This window comes from Necator americanus, chromosome I, assembly GCF_031761385.1.
Source record: "Necator americanus strain Aroian chromosome I, whole genome shotgun sequence".
NCBI lineage: Eukaryota > Metazoa > Nematoda > Chromadorea > Rhabditida > Ancylostomatidae > Necator > Necator americanus.
This window is the reverse complement of record NC_087371.1, coordinates 27,050,167-27,061,782: the sequence shown is the minus strand read 5'-3', so window position 1 is coordinate 27,061,782 and position 11,616 is coordinate 27,050,167. Positions and strand designations below refer to the sequence as shown.

The window sequence follows — 11,616 nt, the reverse complement described above, 5'->3', positions numbered from 1 at the left end:
GATAGAACAGTTTTTGTCAATTCTAACAATTATATTCCGTGGTTAAGGTACGAAAAGTGTTTTAAGACATTGGTTACTTGTCAACTTCTCACAACAACTAAGAGCAAAAAGATATTAAAAACAATTGGAACCGGATTATTTTCTAACAATGAGAACCAGAGAGAAAAAATGTAGAGGTAGGGGCAACATGCAAGAACACAAACAACGAAACGGAAAAACAAGCTAACGATCAACGAAAAAGGGACATATTTTCAGACGATGAAAAGAAGCAATAAAATTCGTATAGCTCTTGATTTTAAAACGATCAATTGGCACAAGAGGTAGTTTCACTAACTGTGTGACAAGACGTATCAAACTCAAACACGTACAACGAGCTAGAAAACAGAAAGTTATTTGCATTACTATGGGGAGGAGGAACACACTACAGTGTGTCTATTTGAATACTAAATAGAGACAATTCGTGCTTATAGAACACTTCAAATATTAAAAAAAATACTTACTAACAAGTTTAGGTCACAAGATTGGATTATTTCATTGGCTTATTATAGGGTATTTTGAAAGAAAGTTGCAGAGTATTAGAGAAAACCAAATTTTTGTTGTCTTGTGCAAAATCAAACTCAACATTTTAGATGACACATTTCCGACTAGTAGTTATAACTACGACACATCTATCGAACAGTTTGACCTTGAGGAAATCAAAATTTTGTTCTCCCCATCTTCGTGAGTAGAACAATCATCCTTATGGGCACATCCAGAAGTTTGAATGGAAAATTGAAATCGATGAGCTGCAAAACTAACTTTTAGTTTGAACTTTGGGAATGAATGAAACCTTGAAAACCCAAATAGGTTAGAAAGTAACTATTAGACGGACCTTTACAATCCCAGCATTTTTGTTTGCAAGTCCAGCGACAACATTTCTTGCAGAACGAATGCGAACAACCTTGTCCAGCTGGCTGGGTACATCGTGCGCATGGAGGAAATTTTGTCTAAACAGAAAATCAGCTCGAAGTTAGCTCTTTCCGTAGATTAAGACATTCCCAAGAAAATAACCTTCTTAAATGTGATTGTTCGTTGCCCATTCAGTTTTCTTCTTTCCCTTTTCCTTGCTTGCCTTGAACAGGAAGGTGAGTGATCTTCGAATTCAGAAGAAACCCACATTGAGGCATATTTCGCTTACTTCAAGGAAAGTCCCATCTCATCAGCAATTTTCTGGAGATGTTCTTTTCGCTTTTCCTTGTATGTTTTCTCGCCTTCTGCTAGAATTGTTTCACGAGCCATCTAAATCATTCTTTGTACAAAAAGTAAAGAGGAACAGAGCAAATACATTTGTCACAATTTCTGATCTTCTTGTGAGTAATTATGACTAAGATAAATTAAATTCGAATTGATCCCTTTCCTCCAAAAAGGAACTGAGAGTAGTAGACCAATTTCTAGAATAACTAGGGACTTGCTGCTTGAGAACACCAACTGATTGAAAATGTAGAACGCGTAAGTGCACACCAAACTGCATTAGTCGTCCAACATTGTCAATCGTGTGCAAAACGAAGTAAAAAGTTAATTCTCATACTCTTCGATATGCACATATTTTTCGTAACGGCGAGTTCCAAAGTGAGTTCACCACTAATTTAACTTTCTTTTTTTCTGGAATCAAAATCACCTCGGACAGACGAAAATATGGCTTGCAGATCCAGTACGGAGATCGAGACACTTGAATTGGGTCCAACTCTACTTCTCCGCGACTGCGAATAATAAATTGTGGAGAACACCAACAAATCTGTTTCTTAATTGTAAGCGTTACCGAATTTGTTCAAAAAGGGTTCTTGCTGATATCATCTGCTGTCGTGCTTCCTCTGTGTCTGCTACCGCACGTGTTCGTATTCGCAGTTCTTCAACAATAGATTCATAGTCATCCAACTCATGTTCAGTGGATACGCGCATTCGCAAGTCAGAGTGTTCCAGCAAACTAAATCACTCGAACAGAAACGAAAATAGAACCGCCTTGTTGATTTCATGTGCAATGAATAGAGAAATTGGGACTTCATATACCTGTGATGACAGATCCTAAAAATATGCGCACGGATCGCACTAGTGCCAGCTTGATATTTCCGAGCATATTTTAGATATTCTTTAGCAACAATCCAACTTTCGTCATTTCTATTCTGTACCAAAGAGGAGGAAATTGATAGACTCAAGTGACATACTCAAGTAAATGTAACATACTACAAATAGCATCGGATTGTATAAAATGCCTTCGGCGGACATAACAGCTGCTGCGCCGGTTGCAATTAAGCATCTTTCCACGTCTCCGGGCATCTACACCAAAACGTATATTTGTCAAAGTACGAAAATCCCTCAGTAAATCTAACCTGAATGTTCCCGTTCGCTACGACAGGAATATCTACTGTCTCAACCACCTGTCTAATACGCGTCCAATCCGCCAAACCAGTGTCTGCTCCCTTCATCTCCCGAGTGCGACCATGAACTGTCAGCCTGTAATTATTTCATAGACACTGCTATCATTATAACAAGAAATTTGAAGAAAAGATAACTGAGAGAAGTTGAAATCAACTACAAAAGTTGGGACTTCACCAAGTGACGAATTAAGGATTAAGAGTAGACCAAAAACTATATTGTAGTTGCAGATAGATTCAGGTGACGGATTTCCTGTCTTTATTGTATCAATTGTACCAAAACTGACTCCTTTAGACACAACCGTTGTGTTATGCGTGTGTTGATATCTTTGGAATTACACAGATTCCATCTTGGACGTTTGTCCGGCCAAAACATTTTACAGAAGGGATAATTCGTATTTATTAGGTGGATGAAAGAAATTCGATCCGGAAACTTCCAGAAAAAAAGGAGGTGCTCTGACTTCTCCGTAGAGGCTACTTCGTTTCACAGAAACAATCTGTGAAATGGATTAGCCTCTACGGAGAAGTCAGAGCAATGTCTGTGGGTTTTTTCTGCACGATGAAGTGAAAATAAGGAGTGATGCGGAGATGCGCCTGACGTAGCAGTATCAAGAAAAGTGGGCTACAGTGAATAATTAGCATACCAAAAAAATTATGGTAGCTATCTATGAGCTGCAGTGAGCTTTGAACCTGGAGAGAATACAGTACAAACTGATTTTAAAAAACAAGAATTATCCAGTGATGAGACAAAGCTCGAGTCCAACCGCTACAACGAAACTGAAGGATGAGAAAGTCACCCATGATTACTACTCGGACCTCGTCGAAAGCCACTTCCAGTAGTCTCTTTGCCTCCAATGGAAGATTGTTAATGGCATCTTACAGCTGCTCTCTTTCGACGTATAAAATGCCTTAATGTGAGCAAGTATTCGCATGACACCAAATTTCTACAGGATTAAATCGAGTAACTGGAGTACCGACTATTAGCCCCATCTACACCCCGGTAATGCTCTTCATACTGTATATTTAGATACAGGTTCCTAAAAAGTGGAAAACTAGCATAGAAATGACATCTACAATCGCCCAATCTGCTTGGCGTCTGTTATCCACAAGCTTCACACAGTATAAGAAAAAATAGGAAAGGTCCACCTGAGACAGACAAGTGTTTTTCTCACGTGTGCCTTTCATTGTGATTGAGAAGAAACGGCCTAAAAGCGCTCGTCGTCGTTGTATTCGTCGCTCTGACGAAACGACGAAAACTAACAATCTCTCGGTTTGTTTTATTTGTATCTTCAAATCTAATGAATCATGTTACCTCTTCAAAGTTATTTTAAATGCAGTGCATTTGAATTAAATGCAGTGCATTTGAATGCAGAAAATCTTCTGCACGGCCTAACTTGTGTATGATAAATCCTACGAAAGAAGATAGATAAATCCTACGGAAGATAAGATACGGTTGTAAATTACTGATTTCTCTAACGTGGTAAATCTTCAAACATATTAGAGCAAAGAGAGAATTAGTATTCGCAAGTATTCGCACTCACATTGTCGCGCCAGCTTCCACAAGTCGATGGGCATATTCCACAGTCTGTTTTGGACAATCGCGAATGCGGATTTTACAAGAGACCGGAAGAGTGCAATAATCTCTGACAGCTGATACCATAGAACACACCAAGTCAATTTCGTCCTAAAAGGAATTCGTAGTGAGAGCACTCATAGTTCTCGCACTTTATCTATCATAACGTAATCCGGACGCAAGTGGTTCGCTGGAATAAAATCTTTGAGAAAAAACTACAGCCGATCCACCTCTCAGTACACAAGTTATGACAATCCTGAGCGTTTGCAAACAAGCGAAGAATATGTGAAGAACCTGCAGGTATGCACCATATCGCCCTTTCTTAGCCACCATTTGTGGGCATCCAAGGTTCAGATCAACTCCATCGCAAACATCTTCAACAAGGCGACAGGCAGCAAGAAATGTATCAGGGTTGTTTGCACAAAACTGAACAACTCAGCGGTTGGTGTTACTGACACAAATATTCACTTCATATCCTTGCTGACCTGCACAATGATAGGACGGTCAGCTTCACATAACGCCAGTGAATTTCGACGATATGTAGGATCGTTCACGAACAAATGTGCATGAATCATTGGTGTTACGGTGATATGAGCGCCATACCTACGCATGAACATTCGAAAAGCAAGTTCACTGAAAACAAGTAATCTCTCAGAATGAACATAAATCTTACCTAAGAAAACACAAAAAAGTGTTCATCGGCCGAAAACCACCAACAAACAACCTACCTTTGGTCAACCATTGGGGCTACAATTTTAACATTCTTGTACTTCTTCATATAATCCCGCCAAAAACTTCGCTTTACAGCAATCTAAAACAACCTTCACAGATATGAAAATTACAAAATATGCTTGGAAATTGTAGAACCTGTTCCGGAGTATTCTTTATTGGCGGCTCGAGCGTAACCGCCTTTGGAAGCCGCAAAATATAAGCACGCTCCTCTTGTTCTGGTAGTTCATAACGATTCACATCGTCTTCACACTTCTCTACCTCTATGTCATGATCATTCTTCGGGATCATACCAGCTTTCGAAAAAAAGAATGATCTAATTTATACGGAAATCATCTTGTTCACCTTTAAAAAACGAGGTATTTTGGCGTGTTTACGCAGTTCATACAAAACTGACAGAAGTGCTCGAATGCTTCAATAAGCAAGGAATGTATCATATACTTTAGTTAGAAATACACTTGTTTTCTGGCGTTTGAGTAGCGGCTTCTCAATAAAATCATAACAACGAAACGAACTGACGAACATGGTGTTTGAACAACACTTCACGGAGAACAGAAACTTCCAACAGGAAAAAAAAGTGCTAAGATCTGGTGCGAAACATAAGTATGAGGATGCGAAACGAAGGTACTAGCCAACTAGAAGAGCAAAAATGCGGTCTGAGAATTTGCTGCTGGACTAATATATAAACATGATAACAGCAGGGGTAGACCCGAATTTTCCTTAATGTGGGCTATCGTACTCATGTTAGTAGTCATCCCGACCCCAGTTGCCTCGACCACGTCCTCTTTGGAAATTGCCACCTTGAAAGCCACTTCCACCATGAAAGCCACCGCGTCCACGATTGAACGAACTCCCTCGTGAACCAAAACCACGACCTCCTCGAAAGTCGTTGCTAAATACAGATTCATCATAGAGTCACGTACTGCATAACACTAATCCACACAGGCCACTGCTATAGTTCAAGCAAAATCGCTTCCCCTCAAAATGGAGGTCTAAAACACTAGGTGACATATTCTCCCATAGTAAAATCAGCCGACTGTTTCCTCACTTAAAATCCAGCCGTTTTTATCCGCATTTAAGTTGTTTTACAAAATGTAGAAAAGAACGACTCACGACTTTCTCCATTGGTCTCCTCTACCATGATTGTAGTATCCTCCTGCACGTGGTCTCCCTCGACTATGGGGTGGAAAAGGACCACTGTTTTGAAACTGCTGAGACTGCTTGTGGTAGAATCCGTCTTTATCTTCTTCGGCATAGTATTGATCATCGCCGTTTTGCTTATCTTTAAACAAAAGAAATAAATTTTACCTCATGCACAATAAATTTAAATCCACTTTAACTTTAGGGTTTCCATACAAAGCTTCTACCTCTAGAGGATTACATTATTTTCACTGAACCTCAGAAAACTTTAAATATTTTGTTCGTTTCTTATTGGTTCAAGAACGAACCTACTATACTATATGAAATGTTTTGTTTTCGTTTTTGTTTTTTTATGTGTTCACACCAAAGCCTATTAGTCAACTACTTGGATGTAATTAGATTCAGGATTTGATAAAGACTTCTTGATATCAGTATAGGAACTTTTTAATGCCCCTGCAATGAAAAAAAAAACTTCAGTGTACTACAAGTATTAATCACATACGTGAAAAATAAAGTTCTATACCTCACTACTGAATCTATGTCTATGTCACTACTGAACCGCCGACATTTGTACCGCAAATTAAAGACCAAAGGCACTTTGACGCGATACTCAATAACGACAGCGGTCTTCGGCTTTAGAACTGATCTTAGTAAAAATAGAGCCCCAACATGTGGGCTGCTTACTCGTTTATAGAGCAAACCTATGCTTCCGCATATGTTTTGACATCTACGAACACCTTGAAACAAGAGGAAGTTAGAAAATTGCAAAAACCTACCATAGTCACCACCAGGACCAGGTTTCTGGTAGTCTATATGCGAAGGCCCTTCTTCAGTGTACACCGGTTGTGGTCTTGGTTGCTGCTGTTGGTGATAACTAGAGACGGGAGCCACTGTAGGAACAGGAGGGGGATGTTGTAGATGATGAAAGCCAGGAGCGGCAGCGATTTGAGGAGGAGGTTGTGATTGAGCTGGTGGCATTCGTTCATCAACATCGCCAAAGCGTTGTTGCAAAACAGGAGGTGGGAAGTTTGCCTTAATTAATTATTACTCAAAACAATTGTTCACAAGAATGAAATGATGAGGTACTGACCGTTGAAGGGTTTTGCACCTTCGAAGCAGCAGCAGCTGCTGCTGCAGCTGCAGTAGCTTGCTGTATAGTTTGGAGGCTAGGAATGGACTTCAGCAAAGCCTTAATTTGAAACGCATTGTTAAACAGTCTAAAAGCATTATGGAGGTTGAGCCCTACCTGTATATTAGGTGGTGGTTGGGAGGCAATTGAGGGAGGTAGAACAAGGTTCGGCGGCGGCTGATTTACATTGGGAGCAAATCCCGGTGGAGGCTGAGAGGCATTCGGAGGTGGTACAGAGATGTTTGCCGGAGGGATAAAAGTTGGCTGTACGCCTCCATAAGTAGGTTGACCTTGGAAAGGTGACACTGCTATGCTACCCGGAAGTTGAGTAACTGAAAATCAAAACCTCTTTTTTTTTGCAAAAATTTACTTGCTGCACCCAAAGAGTATGTGAATGTTCTGTAATAAAAATTACTGATCTTCCGGAATGTTTCACCTGCACTGCCATTCGAAGGTATTTGAGATATTGGCTGTTGACAAGTTACATTACTAGGAGTTCGAGCTTCAAGGACAAGTGGAGGAGCTGGAGGTGGTGGAAGGTTTCCGGATAGAGGAGATGTCCCACCTACATCAATGGGCGCAGTGTCATCGTCCAGCTCCATATCCGTCGATTCCAAATTATCTCTTGTTCCTGGTACTCGAAAAGCTGCAAAAATATCGTGAAGTGTTTGAGTGAACTTTTGTAAAAAAAAAAATATTAAGGAAATAATCTTCAAAAGAAATATTAGAAACAGCCCATAGCAGAGCAAGTGTTCAAGAACTGAAAAGAGAAGCAAAGCAACTTCAGAGAACAAAAGAGAACACGAGTAAACAATCATAATCAGGAATAGAATCTGAATAAGGCTAGAGAATAAAAAGTTGCAAGTCTGCAAACTAACTCTGCATTGCATTTTCAACTCCAGTAGCATATATATCGTCGTTTGCAGTTGGTGAAGGTGCGTCGCGAGGAGGAGTGGCAGCAGGATATACGCCGGTCTTTTCCATTTCCTGAACAAGTATGAACACTATAACATCAAATGATGAGAAAAACACCAGAAACAAAGGAAGAGGAACATACTAATAAATCGGCATGAACTTCCTGTATTCCCTGAAAATATTTCTGATAGGCCTGAAATAAAGGCGTTACGTGACTAATACTATATCTATGATCGTAGAAGAAATTGTTAATGCAATTCTCCTACATCCTCTACTACTGTGACATCCTTCAGCTGATGAGAGAAATTCCGTTTTGCAAGTTCGAGAGTCTCAATAAGCTGCAACATCTTCCGTTTCTGTTCCTCCATAGAATGGCGGAATGAAGCTATCTGACTGAGCACCTGTAAAAAAGGCTTGAAAGAAAAAAAAGCCGACAAACTCCAGAGTTTGTTAACATAAATGCTCAGTTGTACTCCAAAACATTTTTTTGGAATAATGCTTGACCTAGGAGGGGAAACTGGTAATTTCTCACTCTTCGAGCCCTCTATCCAATTGAAAGGTAAATTCTCGCATGACTTAGCTCTGTCCATAATTTTAATAGCGCAAGATGTTTGCAACACTCACAAAGTCCCCGTGTTCTCTAGACACTTTTTTGAAATGAAATATACACAGCGGATCTAAGGCATTGCCTACAAACTGTATAAGTTTATTGAGATTATGATATATTTCTTTTCTTTTCTCAAACATTCTAAAGTGAAAGCTTCATTAAAGGTAACGTATCACGAAAGAAGCGTTGTGGTATCTGTGGGCAAATATAGAGTTCGGGGTATAGATTATGAGTATTGGCGTGACCTCGCTCAATTCCCCTTAATCGTACTGAAAAATGGTGTCGAAAACGAAGTCTGTTCCTACGAGGTTTGGCAAACATTTTTCACCGTGTCACATGTGGATTAATTACATATCTACTCTTTAAAAAATACAAGTCTCCAAAATTTCACCTAGCGCTACCTCCGAAAAGCGTAATCAAAACAATACCAAAACAACCACGACTTTTTCACGCGAAATAACTATTTCGTAGTGTGAACTTCAACAGCTAATCAGACTCTTCAACCAGCAATCGCGGAATACCAGCAGTATAAGGGAAACCTCGACTACAGCGATATCGAAAATGACAGCAACATGACTGGGTGTCTAAGCACACGCCACCGCAAGAAATAACTGTCAACAGCAGGCTCCCAAGCCCTCTCATGGACTTTTGCTAGAAGACTAGGTTGTACGAATTTCCATGCACTACAGCTCAGTAGGAAAAAAAAACCAGAAAACTTCTACCAACCAAAACATGCAAGTGATAAAAGGATAAGTGAAAACGACACCTGTTGAGTTTCCATAACGAGCTGTGCTGCCACAGTGCGATCTTAAAAATGAAAGTTTAGTAAAGTATCCATAATTTTTTCACTGCTCCTAGCAAACAAAGGTGGCTGACAGGAAAATGATACTTGCATAATAGTTCTTCTTGAGAATATCATCTTTAACGTCCAACAATGGAAATAGGGGAGGAAAAACTGATCTAATAATTCGACCGGGCATTGTTTGCAGCTAGAGAGTGATTTCATAAAATGCACTATTCATGTATTTGGACGAATAAATCGTTATTGATTGATATAAGTGGAGAGTTACTGCAAGAAGCTGTGCAGAACCCCCATATAATGGAGTATATGACTACTCATACATCTTATTTAAAAACAACAGGAAAGGAGCATCGTTATTGGTAGATTTATTAACAAAATTGAATCACTTACATAATGAAAAAATCGCAAAAATTAATCAGAAGGTCTGATTAGTTTGTACGAACTTTTGCAAATTTTTCACGACCTCTTGCTAGTCACCAGTGCTGCTAGGTCTAAATACATAAGGAGGAAAATAAAGCTCCATTCAATACCTCTCATTCGTTCCTTCATAAGGGCTTTGCAATCGAAATCACCGTTACGAATCACCTCCATTCCCCGATTTACGATGAGTCGTCCCTTAAAACAGTTGTTTTGGATAGTTCAGCGAATGTGAAAGAAAACCGTACGCGTTCAAACAGTTCGATCTTTCTGAACACTTCTTCCGAGTCAAGCTCAGCGAAGCTCTCTTCCCCATCTCCATTCTCCTCAGATTCTGGAAAATGGCAATAAAAGGTAAAATGAACAGCATTAGAGAGTAAGACACAGCTTACGAAGCATATTTTTCATGACATTGACGCTAGCTTCTGTAAAAACTTGACGTTCACCGAATATGTCAATACAGCGACTCATCACTTGCTTCACAGAAGGTGAGCCTCTGAAAGAAAAGGATAAGTGGACCAGAACTCTAGCAGCTTCATTCTTTCTAAAACACTTCGCCAACGCACCTTCCCATTGTGACAGCACTAAGTACAGCGGGTTGAAAAGCAGGGATAAGCACATCCATATGCTTATTTTTAGCACGTTGAACGACATCATTCATCACGTAGAACAGCGCAATACGTTGTTCATCCTTTTTGGCTGAAAAACTCAAACAGCTCAATATGCTGGAAGGTAAGACAAGAAAAGGTAAGAACACCCAAAAGATTCGCTTCAGTGATTTAGAGCTACATTTCTAACAAAAGAAGACAGATGACAAGAGAAACAAAACTTCGAAGATTATCCTATCTCTGTTATCTCCTCTTATTCTAATTGTCTAGATCCCTGAACCTTACGTTCTTACACTTTTGTGCCAGTAGGATATCAAATGATCCGTGATAACAAGAAAGTATGTCAAGAATAGAGTAAAAAGTTTACATATCAAGAGATTGTATTGCAAAACTATTGGTAGATCTTATTTCGGCAACTAAAGAACAATGTACAGAGGAGGAACTGTTTTGTTTCTTGCATTCTAGCATGGTCGAGGTAATTCTGATATACTCAGGAAGTTTCGAATTACTAGAGGCAGCAGTGAAGTCTACGACCATAGGAAGGTGTAGAGACTAACAGCTTGAGAAAATTAGTTGAAGAGTTCACCAATTTGAGAATATAATGTATGCTTGCAAGTCTATACTCAATATCCGCACATGAAAGAGCGCTAAAAAAACCACTTCCTATGCTGGTTATAAGATTGTCCAAGGAACTTCTTTGCAGAGGCGTTCGTTTAGTTAATAAGCTTTGTAAAAACAGAACACGACACTTAATATTGAACATTTTGGTCATTGACAAAGAATAGCAAGAAAAGAAAAACTGCTTTCAAAGTATATGGTAGAGGTCGCTAACCTATTTTAAAGCTTTCCAGCCAAGCTTCCACGATGATATCGATAGATCGTTTGTCCTTGTAGTGCATTACCCAAAGTGAAATAGTCTCAATTGCTTCTTGAGAAACACTGTGGATCTTAATGAGAAAACTGTTAATATGAAAAAAGTAAGAAATAACACAACATACATAATACTTACATCTTGAAATCGACGCATCACTGCGTCCATAGTGAGCCCAGTCATGATAGTCCAATGTGAATTAAATACGGTTTTAAAGATGCTTAACACTTCATAAGCAAAATATAGCAATCCTATAAGAAAAATGGGAAAAGTTAGATCTATTTCCAAAACAACTATTCAGGACTTCGTAATCAGGTGACAACACTACATTTCCCCTCAGCCTTTATATCTAGTCGCAAAGATTTGAACCGCTCAAATATAAAACCAAGATATAGTTTTATAGACACGGTGAAG

At 39.3% G+C, this 11,616-nt stretch overlaps 2 protein-coding genes across 2 annotated transcripts; both read right to left on the bottom strand.

Annotated features, from left to right (window-relative positions):
- Positions 1–657: 657 nt before the first annotated feature.
- On the bottom strand, positions 658–5,004 carry RB195_006974 (uncharacterized protein; the record flags this gene model as incomplete). Its single annotated transcript, XM_064180356.1, has 14 exons — positions 658–785; positions 872–986; positions 1,051–1,111; positions 1,178–1,278; positions 1,658–1,739; positions 1,799–1,963; positions 2,047–2,159; positions 2,221–2,313; positions 2,367–2,490; positions 3,953–4,095; positions 4,279–4,410; positions 4,470–4,617; positions 4,713–4,795; positions 4,852–5,004. 14 exons carry the CDS (start codon positions 5,002–5,004, stop codon positions 658–660), a joined length of 1,641 nt encoding a protein of 546 aa, XP_064037235.1.
- A 453-nt stretch (positions 5,005–5,457) lies between these two features.
- RB195_006973 (uncharacterized protein) lies at positions 5,458–11,385 on the bottom strand (the record flags this gene model as incomplete). The annotated part of the gene is made up of 16 exons (XM_064180355.1): positions 5,458–5,605; positions 5,827–5,995; positions 6,630–6,885; positions 6,944–7,042; positions 7,100–7,314; positions 7,419–7,628; positions 7,861–7,969; positions 8,040–8,090; positions 8,164–8,298; positions 9,271–9,311; positions 9,837–9,921; positions 9,972–10,057; positions 10,116–10,219; positions 10,290–10,422; positions 11,164–11,278; positions 11,341–11,385. 16 exons carry the CDS (start codon positions 11,383–11,385, stop codon positions 5,458–5,460), a joined length of 2,001 nt encoding a protein of 666 aa, XP_064037234.1.
- Between the last annotated feature and the right edge of the window lie 231 nt (positions 11,386–11,616).